The 20,739-nt window shown below is 41.7% G+C and overlaps 1 protein-coding gene and 1 long non-coding RNA gene across 3 annotated transcripts in view; one reads left to right on the top strand and one right to left on the bottom strand.

Moving 5' to 3' along the window:
• LOC138848959 (uncharacterized) overlaps window positions 1–12,310 on the bottom strand; it is a 201,812-nt gene extending 189,502 nt beyond the window's left edge. The window contains exon 1 of the long non-coding RNA XR_016232031.1: window positions 12,021–12,310. This is a non-coding gene — a long non-coding RNA (uncharacterized LOC138848959). The remainder of the gene's footprint in view (window positions 1–12,020) is intronic.
• A 49-nt stretch (window positions 12,311–12,359) lies between these two features.
• WDR75 (WD repeat domain 75) overlaps window positions 12,360–20,739 on the top strand; it is a 36,232-nt gene continuing 27,852 nt past the window's right edge. For both annotated transcript variants that reach the window (XR_016232029.1, XM_002712248.6), the window contains exons 1-3: window positions 12,360–12,596; window positions 12,843–13,099; window positions 19,583–19,712. Coding sequence is in view for 1 of the 2 variants with exons in the window: in XM_002712248.6 (XP_002712294.3) it covers window positions 13,014–13,099; window positions 19,583–19,712 (216 nt within the window). In the remaining variant the exon portion in view is untranslated. The remainder of the gene's footprint in view (window positions 12,597–12,842; window positions 13,100–19,582; window positions 19,713–20,739) is intronic.

Below are 20,739 nucleotides of genomic sequence, written 5' to 3'. Positions count from 1 at the left end.
TTGAATGACAATATAAGTAAGAATTAGATTGGTAATATTAGGGTGAACATCTTCCTAATTGAAGAATAAACAAAGCTTAGAGTTTATATGGAAGAAAAGAAAATTCTATTAAGGAAGGGAGTTTCAAGCAGAATCTAACATTTATGTGGTGCAACTGTTTCCCAGGAGTAAATTGCTACACACTAATGGGGTCAAAGATTCTAGATAGTTCTCCTGAGACCCTTTTCTATTCAAAGGAGCTTTTAAAATCAAGTAGGAGTGGAAGAATAGACTGGGGAACTATTCCTTCGTGCACCAAATGTACTCTCAGAGTACTAACATCTGTTTCAGTTTACATACTTTAAGTATGACTTTACACATGGAAATTAAACTTAGGCATCATGCCTAAGAAGGCTGTCTGAAAAAGAACTGCGTGTCCTATTAACAGCTGGAATTTGTAGAGGTTCACATTCAGCACAGCATAATATCCTGTGAGCCATGAATGACCCCATTCTCAAAACCTAAATATTACAGAATAAAGTTCATGAAACTTTTATAGTAGACAGAGAAAAAACAATGAAGCAGAGGAATCTGATTACAAAAACAACTTGAAGTTTCAGAATTTAAGATTCAAGAGATATTTTTGCACATAAGGATGATTAACGTTCCCAAAATCTTTTTGCATTTCTTCATGTTGATAAATACTCATTCTATAACATTCTACTAAGCTTCTTCATTAATTAAACATCTACAGAATTTTTCAATTTTCTAACAGGATCACTGTAATTTCTAGTACAGTGAAGTATAAAAAAAAAAACTTGCAAAAATAATGATGTAACTTTGCTGCCACCATGTGGTATATCTGTATTTCTGTAGTTGCGGTTTTTTTAAAAAAAATTTATTTAAGGTATGCAAATTTCATGTATTTCATGTATAAATTTAGGAACGTAGTGATACTTCCCACCATACCCTCCATCCCACATGTGCTCCCAACCTTCCTCCTCCTTCCCTCTCCTATTCCTTCTCTTAATTTTTACAATGATCTATTTTTAGTTTCTTTTATACCCTTAGGATTATATATACTACACTAAGTACAGAGTTCAACAAATAGTAAGAAGGAAGTGTTCCTCACACAGTAGAGACAAGGGATGTAAATAATCATCAAAGCTCAAAATGTCACTTTCATACATTATATTTTTTGGTACTCTATTAGTTACTACAGATCAAGGAAAACATGGTATTTTTCTTTTCAGCACTGGCTTATTTCATTAAGTATAATGGTTTCCAGTTGCATCCATTTTGTCGCAAAAGACAGGATTTCATTCTATTTTATGGCTGAGTAGTATTACATAGTATATATACATCAGAGTTTCTTTATCCAATCATCAGTTGGACATCTGGGTTGATTCCATATCTTGCCTATCCTGAATTGAGCTATAAGAAACATGGGGGTACATATAATTTCATCTGTTGATTTCTCTTTGGATAAATTCCCAGGAGTGGGATTTCTAGGTCATATGGTAGATCTGTTTTCAGCTTTCTGAGGTATCACCATACTGTCTTCCACAATGGCTGTACTAGTATACAGTGGATTAGGGTACCTTTTTCACCAGATCCTCACCAGCATTTGTTGTTTGTTGATTTCTATATGACATCCATTCTAACTGGAGTCGGGTAAAACCTCATTGTGGTTTTGATTTGCATTTTCCTGATAGCTAGAGATCCAGAGAATTTTTTCATGCGTCTGTTAGCCATTTGAATTTCCTCTTTTGAAAAATGCCTCTTGAAGAGATTTGCCCATTTCTTAATTGCTTTGTCTGTTTCATTGTTATTGAGTTTCTTGCTCTTTATAGATTCTGGATTTTTTTTTCTTTTTGACAGATAGAGTTAGAAAGTGAGACAGAGAGAGAGAGAGAAAGATCTTCTTTCCGTTGGTTCACTCCCTAAATGGCTGCAACAGCCAGAGCTATGCCGATCCAAAGCCAGGAACCAGGTGCCTCCTCCTGGTCTCCCAGGCAGGTGCAGGGGCCCAAGCGCTTGGGCCATCCTCCACTGCCTTCCCAAGCCATAGCAGAGAGCTGGACTGGAAGAGGAGCAACCAGGACTAGAACTCGGTGCCCATATGAGATGCCAGCGCCGCAGGCAGAGGATTAACCAAGTGAGCCATGGCGCCTACCCCCAGTTCTGGATATTAATCCTTTATCAGTTTCTTAGTTTGCAAATAATTTTTCCCATTCTGTTGGCTAGCTCTTCAGTTTGTTGAGTGTTTCCTTTGCAGTACAGAAGCTTCTCAGCTTGATGTAATCCCAGTTGTCTAATTGGGCTTTGATAGCCTATACTTTTGTGATTTTTTTTCCAAGAAGTCTTTGCCTATGCCAATGTCTTGCAGAGTGTCCTCAATGTTCTCCTATAGTAACTTGACGGTATCAGGTCACAGAGTTGGATCACTGATCCACTTTGAGTTGATTTTTATATGAAGTGTAGGATAGTCATCTTGTTTCATATTTTTGCATGTGGAGATCCAATATTCCCAGCACCATTTGTGTTAGATATTGTCCTTTCTCCAGGAATTGATTTTAGCTCCTTTGTCAAAGATTAGTTGGTTGTAGATGTGTGAATTGATTTCTGGGGTGTCTATTCTGTTCCATTGGTCTACACGTCTGTTTTAGGGCCTGAGCCAGTTGATTAGATTGTCACTGTCCTGTAGTATGTCTTTTTTTTTTAATTTACTTATTTATTTTTTGACAGGCAGAGTCAAAGAGAGAGAGAGACAGAGACAGAGAGAGAGACAGAGAGAAAGGTCTTCCTTTGCCATTGGTTCACCCTCCAATGGCTGCCGCGGCCGGCACGCTGCGGCTGGCGCACCGCACTGATCCAAAGGCAGGAGCCAGGTGCTTCTCCTGGTCTCCCATGGGGTGCAGGGCCCAAGCACTTGGGCCATCCTCCACTGCACTCCTGGGTCATAGCAGAAAGCTGGCCTGGAAGAGAGGCAACCGGGACAGAATCCGACACCCAGACTGGGACTAGAACCCGGTGTGCCGGCGCCGCAGGCGGAGGATTAGTCTATCGAGCCATGGGCACCGGCCATGTAGTGTGTCTTGAAGTCTAGTATTGTTATGCCTCTAGCTTTGCTTTGGTTGTATAATATTGTTTTAGCTACTCAGGGTCTCTTATATTTGCAAATTAATTTTAGCACCATTTTTTTCTCCATCTGAGAAAAGCATTCAATCTGTAAATCATTTTCAGTAATATATTTTTTTGTGTATAATAATTCTTCCAAACCATGAACATGGAAGATTTTATCATTTTTGTGTCTCCTTCTATTTATTTCTTTAATGTTTTGTAATTATCATCATAGAGATCTTTACCACCTTAATTAAATGTATTACAAGGTATTTATTTTTTTCTGTAGCTACTGTAAATGGGATATTAGAAGTTCTTTCTCAGTCATGAAATTGCCTATGTATACAAAGGCTATTGATTTTTGTGTGTTAATATTGTATCTTGGCACTTCACCAAACTCTTTTATGAGTTCCAGTAGTCTCTTAGTGGAGTCTTTTGGTCCCTCTCTCTATAGAAACATGTCATCTGCAAATAGATATAATTTGACTTCTTTGTTTCCAATTTGTATCCATTTGATTTCTTTTACTTGCCTAATGGCTCTGGCTAAAACTTCCAGGAATAGATTGAATAGCAATGGTGAAAGTAGACATCCTTGTCTGGTTTGGGATCTTGGTGGGAATGCTTCCAAATTTTCCCCATTCAGTAAGATGCTGACTGTGGGTTTGTCATAAATTGCCTTGATAGTATTGAGGAATGTTCCTTTTATTCCCAATTTGCTTAAGGTTTTCATCATGAAAAGATGTTGTACTTTATCAAAGGCAGTGGTTTTTTTAAAAGATTTATTTATTTATTTATTAGAAAGGCAGAGTTACAGAGTGGCAGAGGTACAGAGAAAGAGAAAGGTCTTTAACCCACCGGTTCACTCTCCAAATGCCTACAATGGCCAGAGCAGGGCCGATTCAAAGCCAGGAGCCAGAAGCTTCTTCCAGATCTCACACGCAGGTATAGGGGCCCAAGGACTTGGGCCATCTTCTACTGCTTTCCCAGGCCATAGCAGAGAGCTGGATTAAGTGGAACAGCCAGTACTCAAAACAGCACCCATACGGCATGCTGGCACTGCAGGCAGCAGCTTTACCTGCTATGCCACAGCACTGGCCCCTCAAATGCAGTTTTTAAGTAAAAACCTCATACTTTGTTCTGATGCCATTATCACCAGTTTATACCTCTAGTATAAAAATACTATCAAAGATTTGAAGAACATGGGATCTGTTCACAGATAATTTACATACAAATGAATCACTTTATTCAGCTTTTTCTCGATATAACAAAATATCTTAGGCAACCTACTTATGAAGGAAGAGACTCACAGGGGTAGAGATTCACAAAACTAGATTGGGTGACCCCATCTGTAGGGTAACTGTTGAAAGTATTCTTGCTGGCAGAGTCCAAATGTGGCATAGGGATAACACGGCAAGAGGAAGCATGTGTCTCCTTTTAAAAGCCACTACGATTTGATCATGGGGTCTCCACGATAACAATCCAACATGAAGACTTCCCAAAAGCCCCATCTCTAAACATTATCATTAGATTTAAGTTTCTACATTCTTAGCACCATTAACATAAGACTGTGAGGACTTTTGGACCAGCAATGTGGCACAGCAGGTAAAGCTGCCACCTGGAATGTTGGTATCCCATATAAGCACCAGTTCACGTCCAGACTGCTCCACTTCCAATTCAGCTCCCTACTAATGACCTAAGAAAAGTAGCAGAGGACGGCCCAAGTGTTTGGGCCCTTGCTACCCACGTGGGAGACCAGATGAAGCTCCTGACTCCTGGCTTCTGTTTGGCTCAGCCCTGGCCATTACAGCCACCTAGGGGGTGAACCAGCAGGTGGAAGATCTCTGTCTGCCTCTCCCTCTCCCCCTGCCCCTCAATCTCCTTTTCCCTCTCCCTCTCTCTGTAACTCTGACATTCGAATAAAAAATAAAATAAATCTTTTAAAAAAAAGACTTTGAGGACCAAACCTTTAACTCCTGGGCCTTCAGGGAACATGCAAATTAATATCTAACCTCCAGCATTAATCAATTAATACTAATCAGAAATCTACAAGTACTGTATTATGCTACTTAGAAGAACAATAAATTGCCTTGCCTTCAAAGCAATATTCATTAAGATCAAACCAGACAAATCAAGTATTAATATCTGACAATTTAAGATTTACTGTATCATTGAGTGTCAATGAATGAATGGTAAAGAAAATTTTAAGTGATCTGAGTAGAAAGCAAAAAGATACATGAGAACATTGATACAAGATATTTGAGGTTTATGGCTGTTGGAAAGGACTATTATTCACAGAATAAAACTGAGAGTATTTCAGATGGAAGTAACATTAAACAAAGGTCTAGATCAAGAGTCATCATGGAATGTGCAAGGAATAACTCATATAGTGAAGTGTATGGAATCAAGAAAAAATACACAGAGGGGCCAGCATTGTGGCATCATAGGTTAAGCTGCCGCCTATGATGCTTGCATCCCATATGTGTGCCAGTTCAAGTCCTGCTGCTCCACTTCTTATCCAGCTCCCTGCTGATGTCCTTGGGAAAGCAATGGAAGATGGCTCAAGCCCTTAGGCCCCTGATACCCATGTGGAAGACAGGCTACATGGGAAATATATATTCCTTCTTTTAAAAAAAAAAAAAGATTGATTTATTTATTTGAAAGGCAGAGTCGCAGAGAGGCAGAGAGAGAGGTCTTCTATCTGCTGGTTCACTCCGCAGGTGGCTGCAATGGCCAGAGATGTCCCAATTCAAAGCCAGGGGCTATGAGCTTCTTCCAGGTCTCTCACGTGGGTGCAGGGACCCAAACACCTGTGCCATATTCTACTGCTTTCCCAAGCCATAGCAGAGGGCTGGATCAGAAGTGCAGCAGTGGGCAGGGCTCAAACCAGAACCCATACAGGATGCCAGTACCATAGGCAGCAACTTAAGCTGCTATGCCACAGTGCCAGCCCCTCTATATTCCTTCTTATAACTGCATGTGAATCTACAAACATCACAAAATTAAGTTTAATGGGAAAAAAGTTAGTAAAAGTTTAACCTTAAAGAACTCAGTAACTAGAAGGACTTTTAGGATGCCAAGTATTTTCATATCTGTGATTGGTTAAACCTGTGAAGGCAGAAATGGAGAATTTGGAGGTCTGACTGGCTGTAAATTGGATAAGTATGACTACATTCTATGAGATTTTTGTCTACTTGATCAATTGATTTGCAATTGCCAATTCCACCTTCCTCCTTTTCCATGTAGTTTAAAGCTATGTTGTTTATGACACATATTGTTGTAATGAAACATGTGACCTCTTAACAACCTAAGGTAACCCTTTGTTCCTTAAAAGACATTTTCCAAGGAGCTGGTGCTGTGGTGTAGTGGGTAAAGCCACAGCCTGAAACACTGATATCCCATATAGTCACTGGTTTGAGTCCCAGCTATCCCACTTCCAATCCAGCTCCCTGAAAATGTGCTTAGGAAAGCAGTAGAAAATGGCCCAAGTACTTGGGCCCTGCACCCACATGGGAGACCCAGAATAAGTTCCTGGCTCCTGGCTTCAGCCTGGCCCAACACTGGCCATTGCAGCCATTTGGAGAATGAACCAGAGGATGGAAGATCTCTCTCCATCTCTCCCTATTTATGTAACTCTGCCTTTCAAATAAATAAATAGATCTTTATTTGAAAAAAGACATTTTCCAAGAATTATTCTGATTTAAAAATTACTAACCCTACATTACTTTTATACATTTTTTTCTGCTATATTGTTCTGGCTTTTATTTCCAAAATATCTTGCTTCATCCTTGACAATGCATTTTGAAAACTAGTTTTAGGCCATTTCATAAGTGTACCTACTAATGTTTATGACTTTAATATATATGATATTTTTATTTGTGTAAAGTTAAATATATATTCTTTATGCTTAAAAATTATCATTCTTGGTTAATAAGATCTCCCATCTCTGCAAATTTTTCATTGTTTTAATTTTGCAGTTAATTGTTCCATTTGATTATGATTTAACATGTAAGTCTGTTTTTAATTTTTTCCAATGATTAGTCAAGGGAGATAGCATAATGTATTACTGAATAAAAACAAATTATCATTGAATTGATCTATAAATTTGTTATGCTTATAAACAAAATTATCTGAAACCTCTTTCTGAATTAATTATTCTATTTCAATAACAAGTCATCTCTTTGTGGGATAACAGCTACTATGATATATTTTGATTTCTGATAAAGTAAGGTATCCTTGTTTTTCTTAATTTTTGACTGATTCTTCGATGGCATTTATAGTCCTACAAAAATTTTCAGATTGTTTGGTCTAATCCAAATTAAATTCATGTTCGAATTCTAATTGAAATTGCATTTGGCCGGCACCGTGGCTCAATAGGCTAATCCCCTGCCTTGCGGCGCCAGCACACTGGATTCTAGTCCCGGTCGGGACGCTGAATTCTGTCCCAGTTGCCCCTCTTCCAGGCCAGCTCTCTGCTATGGCCCGGGAGTGCAGTGGAGGATGGCCCAAGTCCTTGGGCCCTGCACCCCATGGGAGACCAGGAGAAGCACCTGGCTCCTGGCTTCGGATCAGCGTGATGCGGCCATTGGAGGGTGAACCAACGGCAAAAAGGAAGACCTTTCTCTCTGTCTCTCTTTCTCTCTCACTGTCCACTCTGCCTGTCAAAAATAAAAATAAAAAATAAAAAATTTAAAAAAAGAAATTGCATTTGATCTATATATTAATTTGGTGGGAGATTAATATTTTTGATATAAAATCTTCCACTCAAGAACATAAAATGTCTTGTCATTCATTCAGACTTCAATATTTTACTGAAAATTTGTGTTTTCCCATATAAATCATCATGGTCACTGGCATTCTTTGAAATGCTTTTATCATCTACATGAGTTAACGACATAGGATAAGAAATAGTACTGTGAAACCAGTATTTGTGACTATCACTGAAGATTAAGTTTTGCTTTGGTTTATTATTTTGGAACAGAAAATAAACTCTAAAAGTTTTCACTTAGTCTTCCTCAGAATAATCATCACTATATGGGAAAAATGAGCCTAAAATATGGGTTTCCTATTTGGTGAATACAATATTCCAACCATGGGTTCAAGAACTAAGAAAATAACCACAGGGTAAGTTTGTGGACCCATTGGGTTCTTACAAGGTGGGATTAGACCAGAAGTCCATGTGGAAAATAGCTTTTTGGGTCTCTAAAGAATAACAATAAATCAAAGCCAGTTTCAGTATTCCCAGTAAAGTCTATACTTCCCCTACCTACAGCATAAATGGGAACCCAACACCGTACGAGTAGGAAGAAGATCTTTAGCAGGTCATGTGATGGTATAATTAAATATGCCCCAAGCAAGACCCAGTCTCTCTCTCATTCAAATAGTGAATATTGTTAAATAAGAAAATTGAGAGAGGAGCCATACCCAAGTTTGTGGATTGGGTAGATCAAGTTAGGCCCCTGTTCATAAGATCCATAGATTTCTTGCTTTTGCAGATCAAGTCAGATGCAGTGGCTACAGAAACAATGTAATAGCTATGGGAACCCATCAAGCATCACACTGAAGAACCTAAGCCCCCTGAAACACCCCACAACAAGGATATGGAACTGGTAAGTAAAATCCTTTTTTTTTTCATCTTTTTTTCATATTTCAGCTAATTCTAAGAGGAATCTTCAAGTTTCTTATTGTCCTGAGGAGGACTGAGAGAGCCTGCTCATGGGATTTTCTCATTAATGGTGGTTACATTGATTTTTCTTCTATTCTCTATCTTTCTGGTCCCTCCCCACTGCTCTCTGGGATTCATCTCCTAAACAAATTACCTATGTACAAAGTCTTGACTCTAGCTCTGTAAATTGGTATTTGTAATATTTTACTGTTTTAAAAAGTACCCTAAATTGCACAAGTCATTAACATATAAAGAATGGAATCATTTTTCAAACAATTTTTTTAGACAACCCACTTTTGAAACAGAAACAAGTTTTTAAAATTCAACAAAACAAGTACAAGAGCAGGTGCATAAGTTTGCCTTAGATTTCATTTTAAGACTGACAAATAAAAATTAATGCACCAAAGGTTGCATGTTCATTATAAAATATGGAAAAACTATTAATACGTTAAAAATCAGTCATTAGAAATCCATCACTTTAACTACTGCTGTCATGTGATTCATTTTCAAACAACACATCATCCCACATATTGAATTGAACCAAGACTCCATGTATTAGTAGATAATGGAGAGCTACTTTAAATCAGGCCTTAGGAATTATTAATTACTCTAGTAAACAATAATTTGATTGAAAAGTAAGAAATCAAAACAGAGCATACATGTAATAAAAAGGAGTATTTTTAAGTCCTACAATATGTGGAAAGCTAATTTTCTACAGCATGCAGTCTGAAACTAATACTGTACTAGAGAAGCCAACAATTTTCTCTATACCTACACTCATTTTTGGGCAACTAGTCTCCAATATTGTTTCAGTGTGCACCTCAATAGTTTAAAAAAGAATTTTAGTATACACTCCCAAAATATGAGAATATCTATGTATTCATAGATTAGAGAGCTCTGCATTGATATAAACATTTAAAAAGTAAAAAATGAAAAAAGAATAGCATCAGAGAAGCCACAAATGAGAGACAAATGAAATCAGATCCTCAGTAGAAGCAGGGCCTGATCATGCCGCTCCAAAGACAGAAAGAGTATTCCTTAGGTATACTCTTTAAAAGTTTACCTAAAATTTCTGAACCAAAAAAAAATTGTTAAAGCTATTTCTTTTAAAGAACTTAATTGATTTATTTCAGAAATGCAAAAACAGGTAGATATATGGAAATCAATAATATCCCTCATTAATATAATAAAGGAAAAATCCCACATTATCATCTCAATTGAAATAGAAAAATCATTTGACAAAATTCAACATCTTTTCACAACTAAAATACTCAGTAAACTGGGAATAGAAAAGAAGTTCTTCCATAACAACAAAACAACCCATTTAAGAGGTGGGCCAAGGACCTCAATAGACATTTTTCAAAAGAAGAAATACAAATGGCCAACAGACACATGAAAAAAAAAAAAGTTCAGGATCACTAGCAATCAGGGAAATGCAAATCAAAACCACAATGAGGTTTCACCTCATCCCAGTTAGAATGGCTTACATACAGAAATCTACCAACAATAGATGCTGGCGAGGATGCGGGGAAAAAGGGACACTAATCCACTGTTGGTGGGAATGCAAACTAGTAAAGCCACTAAGGAAGTCAGTCTGGAGATTTCTCAGAAACCTGAATATATACCTACCATACAACCCAGCCATCCCACTCCTTGGAATTTACCCCAAGGAAATTAAATTGGCAAACAAAAAAGCTGTCTGCACCTTAATGTTTATTGCAGCTCAAGTCACAATAGCTAAGACATGGAATCAACCTAAATGCCCATCACGGTAGACTGGATAAAGAAGTTACGGGACATGTACTGTATAAAATACTATATAGCAGTAGAAAAACAATGAAATCTGGTCATTTACAACAAAATGGAGGAATCTGGAAAACATCATGTGAGTGAAATAAGCCAGTCCCAAAGGGACAAATATTATATGTTCTCCCTGATCGGTGACAATTAACCGAGCACCAAAAAGGAAACCTGTTGAAGTGAAATGGACACTATGAGAAACAGTGACTTGATCAGCCCTTGTCCTGACTGTTGATGCACAACTTAATGTATTATCCCTTTTAGTATTTTTGTTGTTGTTGTTCTACTTAATACTATTGGTTGAACTCTGTGATTAACACACAATTATTCTTAGGTGTTTAAACTTAACTGAAAAGTGATCCCTGTTAAATAGAAGAGTAGGAATAAGAGAGTGAGGAGATGCACAATTTGGGACATGCTCAATCGGACTTGCCCCAAATGGTAGAGTTAGAAACATGCCAAGGGATTCCAATTCAATCCTATCAAGGTGGCATGTAGCAGTGCCACCTCACTAATCCAAGTGATCAATTTCAGTTCACAATTGATCACACTGATAGGTCTAAGAGTCAAAGGGATCACATAAACAAGACTAGTGTCTGCTAATACTAACTGATAGAGTTAAAAAGGGAGAGAATGATCCAACATGGGAAGCAGGATACACAGCAGACTCATAGAATGGCAGATGTCCTAAACAGCACTCTGGCCTCAGAATCAGCTCTTAAGGCATTTGGGTCTGGCTAAAGAGCCCATGAGAGTATTTCAGGCATGGAAAGCCAAGACACTCTGGCAAAAAAAAAAAAAAAAAAAAAAAAAAAAAAAAAAAAAAAACACTAAATGAAAGATTCACTCTGTGTGAAAAGCCTCCCTTAGGTTTCAATCCAGCTAGCTTAGTCTGTATCAGGAAGGCTTTGATTCTGTTTTAAACAACAAAATTTACCACACAGAAAACCACGGAAGTCCAAACTGATTTGACTGAAATTTTTGCTCTGTTCTTTGGCTCAGGTCATGAGAGTAAGCGTAAGTCAGATTTCAAAATATCCAAGAAAGTTTAAAACAGTAATTATGTAGGCATCCAGAAACCGGAGAGGAAAAAGGTTAAGTTTGTCGACTCAAAAACTAACAATGTATCCTTCTTCCACTATGGCACAGCACATCACAATCATCAGGGACAGCTCTTGCAGCGTGTAGTAAATGAAAATAACCAGTGTGTCCCCATAGTTCCGGCTCCCAAAATACTAAAGCCTTCAGCATTTCTCAAAAAGCTGGACTTAGCAAAAGCTAAATTTATCCCTGTTTTTGTGTTTTTTTTTTTTTTTGTAATGGTGACATCTGAAGATATGTCTCTTCCCTTGCAATTACTGCATTATTTTCCTACAATAAAGAAACATACATATATATATACACATATTTATATATATATATATATATATATATATATATATATAATTTGTGATACCTGTTAATTTTCTGGTAAATTTTAATAAAGGTAGTGAAACGTAGAGGTCCTCTGTTGCTGTTAAAGTAACGGCGGTTACTTATCCTTAGGAGTGACTCAGAGCCAGCACGGAGGTAAATATTAACAGAATGAACGACTGAGAATAGAGCCGCATCCCTTAACGTACAGGGAGCCCGGAAATGATTCGCGCAACTTTAGAGAAAGGAACTGGAGATACACGTATAAAATAAGCATCCTTGGAGTTCAGTGCTTTCTACCCAAAGGCATGGCTGACTAACTGGGGAAGCTGAAACCAAGGAAACACGCCCAAAACAAGGCTTAGCAAATCAGAAAACAGCCTTCCAGGAACTTGGCCAGAGTGGAGCAAAACGTCAGATTGCTGGAGCAGCTGCACTGAGGGCGGAGTAGCCAGATGCGCCGGAATCTCGGAGTAACCGGGTTTCTAATGGAAAAAGCAAGGCCCTCGGAGCTACGGAGCTTCTGTAGGGGCGCATGCGACGACCTCAGAAACGGGGTCCCTAGCAAGGAGAACGCTACCTCTCCACCCAAGAACTCAGTCGCGCTACCAAGAAGCCGGTAGGCTCGAGCTGCTTACGTCATGTGGCGTGCGCCCGAATCACGGTTCTGTGGGATGGCTGGAGGTCACGTGATACGTTTTGAGCCACTTTCTGCTTCTGGCGGAAGCCGCCATCCAGGCCGATTGACAAGGCCAGAGAGAGTTCTGTTCTATAAAATTCTGTAGTTGTGTGTAATATAAATTCCCTGTCTCTGTGTCCGTATTTTCATTTCACTTTTTCTTTTTTAACCTGTTTTACTTTGCAGTTTGACGTTACCCAAACAAAGATGGCGGCCGAGGCGCTGCGACGTACCATAGAGTCTCACGCCTAGACGAACCGGTGCCGGGTTCTGCGCGCTGGAAACACGCTCCGCTGCCGAGCTCTGTAAAGGAAGTCTAGGGCGGGCCGGACCAGGAGGTCCTGCGTCTGCGCCAAGATGGTGGAGCAGGAGAGTCCCCGCGTGGTTCGTTGCGGCGGCAGCGAGTTGAACTTCAGGAGAGCTGTGTTTTCTGCGGATTCTAAGTATGGGGGCACCTAGTCTTGTTGGCCGGGTTGAGAGCAGGAGGGTAGCGGGGGAAGGACTGTCAGGCGTGAACGTAACTCTGTGGAGGGGCACGAGTGCGGGAGACTGCGGGGCGCGCGGCAGAGAGCCGGTGCCGGTGTTCTGTAAGAGGAGTAAGGACTCCCTTCTGCCTGTAGTAATGCTGGCTGGGGTGTCCCTGTTCCGGGACGCTGTACCAGCCCGTAGATTGGCCCGGGGGCGGGTCCACGTGTCTAGAATCGGCTTGGCGCTGGGGCGCCTGGAAAATGGTCCAGGCACGATGACAACGCCGCTGCCTTTGCGGTACACCCACAGTGTCCCTACTCTTTCAGATGGAATCATGTTTTGGATTTACTAAGGCTTTAACGATTCTGCTTTCTCCATAGCTAAAAAAAAGTGTATTGGTAACCTTCTTTGGAGCTGTGCTTGAAAACACGTTAGATCGTGACTGAGATGAAACCATGCTAAGATCTGGTTTCTTAAGTCACCCTCTGTTGCCTTATCTGTAGAGTGGACGTGATGTTTAGTGGTCCATCACATAGGACTTTGGGGAAGAATTAATGCCTCCATACAGATAAGGCAGACACATCTGTGCCTGGCATTCACTGACTTAGTGTATTTCATCTGTGATCATTATTGCTGTATTGTCAACATCATGTAAAATTGTCACACTGTAGTAAGAAAAAGTTTCCAGATTACTTAAGAATAGAGTGGCATTCGTGTTCTTTGTTAGAACTGTGTTAGAACAAAAATTCAGGGCCGGCGCCGCGGCTCACTAGGCTAATCCTCCAGCTTGCGGCGCCGGCACACCGGGTTCTAGTGCCGGTCGGGGCGCCGGATTCTGTCCCGGTTGCCCCTCTTCCAGGCCAGCCCTCTGCTATGGCCAGGGAGTGCAGTGGAGGATGGCCCAGGTGCTTGGGCCCTGCACCCCCTGGGAGACCAGGAGAAGCACCTGGCTCCTGGCTTCCGATCGGCGCAGCGCGCCGGCCGTGGCGGCCATTGGAGGGTGAACCAACGGCAAAGGAAGACCTTTCTCTCTGTCTCTCTCTCTCCCTGTCCACTCTGCCTGTCAAAAAAAAAAAAAAAAAAGAACAAAAATTCAGTTCTGCCTGGGTTGCTGGAAGAGGCAAATGGGGAGGTGGGTACATCTGGAAGTTCTTGGTGTCCCCAGATCAGACATTACTCCTTCTCAGTCCAGTCCAATTTAGATCACATCCTGTTGCCTCCACAATTTTGTGGTCCTGTGCTTTATAACTTTAGAGTTGCTAAGCTGTAGGAAACTGAAACAGTGGGTGATTCTTAGTCTTTTACATTGCAGCTTGCATTGCTTTTACATTCCGAAATCACTGTAATACTAATTTCCCTGGCTCTAAAATAATTTTCCCTTGCAGATCATTGTAGATGCTATTGGTGTAGAAATTTCTCAGCAGTGGTACTTTCATAACTTTGCCACCCTAACCCTTATCCCTAGTCCAGCTCAGAACCCTCTAATATATTTTGTGATTGTTGCCTAATTTCTTAACGACAGGTCTTCTGTCTGGCTGTCAGCGCCTGCCTTATTCTAACTCAACTCTACTTTTCCAAATGTGTTTCCTGATATTATTCATTGTTCACACTTTGTTTGTCAGATAGCTATATCCCATTTTTCTTGTACGTACTTTGTTCTTTATTTCCCTGCTTTAGTTTACACTATTAATTCTTTTTCCTTCCCAGCACTTAAAGCATACATCCTTCAGGGTCTAGTTTAATATGGGTTCCTGCTTGAAGCCATCTGTAATTTCTCTTCTCCATTATTAACAAAGATGAATCCTAAGTGGCAGAACTTGTGGGTACTTTACATGCCTTGCTGTCCCCAAGGTTTAGGTATTATTATTATTTTTTTTTAAGACAGTTAAGAGAGAGAGAGAGCCTCCATCCGCTGGTCATTCCCCAAATGGCTGCAACAACCAGGGCTGGGCCAGGCCAAAGCCAGGAGCCAGCAGCTTCTTCCGGGTCTCCCAGGCAGATGCAGGGGTCAAAGAACTTGGACCATCCTCCACTCCCCTCCCAGGCACATTAGCAGTGAGCTGGATTGCAAGTGGAGCCTCTAGGACTTGAACCAGCACCCACATGGGATGTTGGCTCTACAGGCCGTAACTCAGCTTGCTGCATCACAGCACCAACCCCTATTGTCATTTATTGAGTGCTTACTATATATCTTAAACTTCATTTACATGCACTGTTTTCTTTAAGCTCTTAAAGTATTACATACAGTTTGGGGTGAAAAACAGTGGAGTTTATAGAGGTTAAGTAAGTTCTCCAGTGTCATTCAGGCAGTACATGACAGGACTGGCATTTGAACTCATTTGCATTTGGCTTTGTAAAAATGCATCGTTTGTCAAGCATTGTGGTGCAGTGGGATAAGCTGCCGGTTGTGATGCTGACGTCCTGTATCAGAGTGCCAGGTCAAGTCTGGCTGCTCTGCTTCCAGTCTTCCTGTTAATGCACCTGCGAAGACAGCAAAGATGGCCCCAGCGCTTGGGTCCCTGCCACCCATGCGGGAGACTAGAGCTTCTGGTTCCTGGCTTCAGCCTGGCCCACACCTGACTGCCGCAGTCCGTTAGGAGTGAACCAGCCCCTCCCTCCCTCTCTCCCTCCCTCCCTCCCTCTCTCTCTCTCTCTCTCTCTCTCTCTCCCTCATATAAAAACCAAATTTGGAAAACATCCTTTTCTACCATACGATAGTTCTGTTATTGCTTACAATGAATAAATACAAAACTCCTCCCCTCCAGAATTGAGAGTGTGATAGGGGAGAAGGACAAGACAGGGACGATGACAGTGCCCTGTAGTCAGTGCTGTGCTGCAGCTGAGCCCACGAGTGTGGAAGCACATTGAGGCTGGTGTGGATCCAGACTGAGGTGAGGGACAACCTCCAGGAGAAAGACCCTGAGCTGAATCTTAAAGGAGTGGTCAGAATCCTGAAAAACTAAGAGATTCTGAGGGAATAACTAACATGGTATGCTGGACTGTGTTCTGCAACATAAAGAGAAACAAGAAATCCAAAGCTGGTAGTTGTGTCCCAGTGTTGATTTCTTAGTCTTGACAAATGTGTTGTGCCTGTGTAAAGTGCTGACATTAGTGGATACGAATTGGAAGGCATACAGGAACTTTGTATTCTACTATAAATCTGAAATTATTTCAAAATAAAAATTTAACTCCCAAGAAATAAAAAGGAGCAGGGGGATTTGCCTTTGGGGGCTTGCGTTCAGGTAATGAAAGCCAAGAAGTGAGGAGAGAGGGAAGCTGTATGGGGAAGTGTGTCTGAATGGATTCAGAGGAGCTTTGTTGGCCAACAGGATGCCACTTACCCCTACCATCTCAAGAAGACGTGCCTAAGGGGCTTCTTGGTACTGTTGGGGTGTGTGGAGGGTGGGGGATTGTTGGAATTGTAAACTGCCTAAGTGTTCAACTGAAAACTGTAGTTCCAGTAAGACGAGACAAATGACCAAAGACCTTAGAAGTTCGGATCATATCCTGAAGACAGTGTGAAAAAAACTGAAGTATTTTTATTTTATCCTTATGTGAGAAAGTGATATGATCAAACTTGAAGAATTTTTTTTCTTTTTATTTTATTTGAGAGTTAGAGTTACAGTGAGAGAGAAAGACAGAGAAAGGTCTTCCTTCCGTTGGTTCACTCCCCAAATGGCTGCAACAGCCGGAGCTGTGCCAATCCTAAGCCAGGTGCCTCCTCCTGGTCTCCCATGTGGGTGCAGGGCCCAAGTACCTGGGCCATCCTCCACTGCCTTCCCGGGCCACAGCAAAGAGCTGGACTGGAAGAGAAGCAACCGGGACTAGAACCCGGCACCCATATGGGATGACAGCTGCAGCTGATTAACCAAGTGAGCCATGGTGCCAGACATTCAAACTTTCAGAATTAGTCCAGTAGGAGTATAAGAACTGAATTGAAGGATCCACGCTGGTGGCAAATGTTTGGCCTAGCACTGAAGACAACAGTTGGGATGCCCACATCTCTTATCAGAGTGCCTGAGTTTGTGCTGCTTCTGATTCCAGCCTCTTAATGTATACCTGGGAGACATCAAATGGTGACCCAAGTGGTAGGGAGGGATACCTGGATTGAGTTCCTAACCCAGGCCTGGCTGTTGTAGACATTTGGGTAGTAAACTAATGGATGGGAGATTTGTCTGTGTCTATCTTTATCAAATAAGTAAATAAATAAAAAGAACGATCTTGGGTGGATATAGTAAACCTCTGAACTAAGGTCCTTATGGGAATGGAGAGGAAACATTATTGTATATTCCAGAAGCTTTATTGCTCATACTTTCTTCATATTAAGATAATTTCTCAGGGCTAGCGCCATGACTCACTTGGTTAATCCTCCGCCTGCGGCACTGGCATCCCATATGGGCACCGGGTTCCCGGTTGCTCCTCTTCCAATGCAGCTCTCTGCTGTAGCCCAGGAGGGCAGTGGAGGATGGCCCAGGTGCCTGGGCCCTGCACCTACATGGGAGACCAGGAAGAGGCACCTGGCTCCTGGCTTTGGATCGGTGTAGCTCCAGCCGTTGCGGCCATTGGGGGGTGAACCATCGGATGGAAGACCTTTCTCTCTGTCTCTCTCTCTCTCTCACTGTCTGTAACTTTACCTGTCAAGTAGATAAATAAAAAATCTTAAAAAAATAATTTCTCTCTTTCCTACATATTTAAAGGATACCTTTGACTCTAAACTGCATCCTTGTTGCAAAGAGGTGGACATGTAAAAAAAAAAAAAATCAAGTATCTTTTAATTGATCAGATAGGACAGTAGTGATCCCAGGCACTTCAGACTTCTGCTTAATATTTTAGACTAGTTTTTTTAATTGATTCATTTTATGCAATTACCTTATAAAACTTTTGAGGATGAGGCAAGTTCTGTGCCACAAACTGGATTGGACATTGGGAATTAAAGAGTAATATTGCCTCTGCCATCTCAGAACTTACTGCCAGATAAGAGAGGTAGACATAGTTGCCAAAAGTAATTTCAACACAATGTGAGAAAGCACTAGGTAAAGGCATGCACAGGGTGCTTTGGACGCACGAGGAGACCCAACCTGAGGATGCTGTGGTTTGTGCTTTCATCGGCATGGGGAGTGTTAGAGTAGGCACAGAGCAAACCTTTTTTATGTGGAAGGTGTGAGAAGGCTTATGTTTCTTGCTTTGTTTTCTGATAATATCTGTTATGAAAATAGTCAAGTATGACCTCAACTTAACTGCTTTTTAGTAAATTAGCCTCTGCTCTAGGAAGAAAAGCCACAAATCCAAAGAGGTGAAAGCAAAATCAGTTTTTCAACAAGAAAAAAATTTTGACATCAAGTCTTAGTACTTTGCTATGTAAGGAAGGCCTGGACCTCACTAACTGGAGCAGAGCCCTTGACTTAGCTGTTGTAAGCTGGTGTCCCCGCAGTGCGTCATGATAACTGCTGTTAGAAGAACCACTGAGCAGTAGTAATTGACGGTGGAATAGCACGGTGTCTGCAACTAATGAGGGAGCAAGCAGCGTGGTTAAGTCAGTTGTTTTTGCAGGATTGTTCCAAATGGCCCTTACCTTTGAATAGACAAAAATTACATTGGCCTTATTAATCTCTGAATTAATGAAAATAGGTCTTAGATATTCCCGTAGACTTAAAAACAGCACACACATTTGGATATTAAGTTCTTAAAACTACTTTGAGGGGCTGGCACTGTGGCTTAATGGATAAAGCCGGCACCTGCAGTGCCAGCATCCCATATGGGCACCAGTTCAAGTCCCGGCTGCTCCACTTCCGATCCAGCTCTCTGCTATGGCCTGGAAAGACAGTGGAGGATGGCCCAGGTCCTTGAGCCCCTGCACCCACATGGGAGACCTGGAGAAGGCTGCTGGCTCCTGACTTTGGATCGGCCCAGCTCCAGCCATTGTGTTCGCTTGGAGAGTGAACCAGCGGATGGAGGACCTCTCTCTCTTTCTGCCTCTGCCTTTCAAATAAATAAATCTTATCAAAAAATAACTATTTTGAAAAATGCCTTTGTTACATTTTTTAAAATATTTATAAATTTATTTGAAAGGCAGAATTACAGAGAGGCAGAGGAAGAGAGAGAGAGAGAGGTCTTCCCTCCGATGATTCACTCCCCAAATGACTGCAACAGCTGGAGCTGAGCCTATCCTAAGCTGGAGCCAGGAACCAGGAGCTTCTCCAGGTCTCCCATGCAGATGCAGTGCAGGAACCCAAGCACTTGGGGCATCTTCGGCTTTCCCAGGCCGCAGCAGAGAGTTGGATTGGAAGAGAAGCAGCCAGGACTCGAACTGGAGCCCATTTGGGATGCAGGTACCACAGGCAGGGACTTTGCCTACTATGCCATAGGGCTGACCCCACATGTTATTTTCATCATAGGTAATTAAAAGATTAAACTACTTAAGGAGCACATAAATGGTGTTTTTCTTTTTTTTCCCCCAGGTATATCTTCTGTGTCTCTGGAGACTTCGTTAAAGTTTACAGCACAGCCACAGAAGAGTGTGTCCACATTTTGCATGGCCATAGAAATCTAGTTACTGGAGTCCAGCTCAACCCCAACAACCATCTGCAGGTGACAGTTTGTCATTAATCTGTTAACACTGGCTGTGTTGACAGAAAACTTTTAATTTGACTGGGAAACTTCTTAGGTTATGATCAGAGAAAGATCTACTGATTGTTGTGTTGAGGTTATTTTTCATTTATTTTTAGTTACTAAAATAGGATCATAGCCCAGAACTGCATTGCCCATGGTATGTTCTGTGAACCATTTGGTCTACAGGATGCTAATAGGTTGTGGGGAGCGGCCCGGACTAGACTGAGTTACTGGAATTAAGACTTATTCTATGCATCTGCTCTCCCACAATATGGCGCTGGGAGAGAAGTAAACAGCTTCCGCACAGCTGCCTCCAGTTCAGCTAATAAACTGTAGGACTTGCTCCTGATTGGAGGAGAGCAGCGTACTCGGCGTGTGGGCAGCCGAGTTGGGATTGGCGGAGGAGGACTATAAAGGAGGAGAGAGACGGCATGCACCGGGAACATCTATGGGGAACATCTAAGGGGAACATCTAGCTGAAGGAACACCTGTGCAGCCCCCGAGAAGAGCCGGCCGGCGGTGTGCCGCTCCCCTGCGGAAGTGGGGAATGTGGCCAGGGGGAACTGCCCTTCCACGGAGGTGGAAGGGATAGTAGCCAACCCGGGAAGAACCAGCAGCAAACCCGGGGAGGGCCGAGCAGACGAAAGAACAGCGCAGGGTCCTGTGTCGTTCCTCCACGAAGAGGGGGAGCGACAATAGGTGTTACTTGAAAAGGATGTTTTAGGCTCTAGGAGTATATCAGTTTTAAAGTTGGGCACAGTTAAATGGATTTCTTAATTGTAGGTTTCTTGGGTCCTGTTATATGCACTATGAATATCCAAAAGTGCTATGTGCTGTTTGTGGTTTCTCAAACTTACTTGACCCTTAACCCTTTGGTTTCTAGAACACATTTTAGAAGATATCAGGGCCAGCACCGTGGCTCACTAGGCTAATCCTCTGCCAGAGGCTCCGGCACACCAGGTTCTAGTCCCAGTCTGGGCGCCGGTTCTGTCCCGGTTGCTCCTCT

The sequence above is a fragment of the Oryctolagus cuniculus genome, chromosome 3 (genome assembly GCF_051225735.1).
Source record: "Oryctolagus cuniculus isolate XC-2025 breed Fujian yellow rabbit chromosome 3, ASM5122573v1, whole genome shotgun sequence".
Taxonomy (NCBI): domain Eukaryota; kingdom Metazoa; phylum Chordata; class Mammalia; order Lagomorpha; family Leporidae; genus Oryctolagus; species Oryctolagus cuniculus.
The sequence above is the reverse complement of the archived record's forward strand: the minus strand, read 5'-3'. Positions and strand labels throughout refer to the sequence as shown.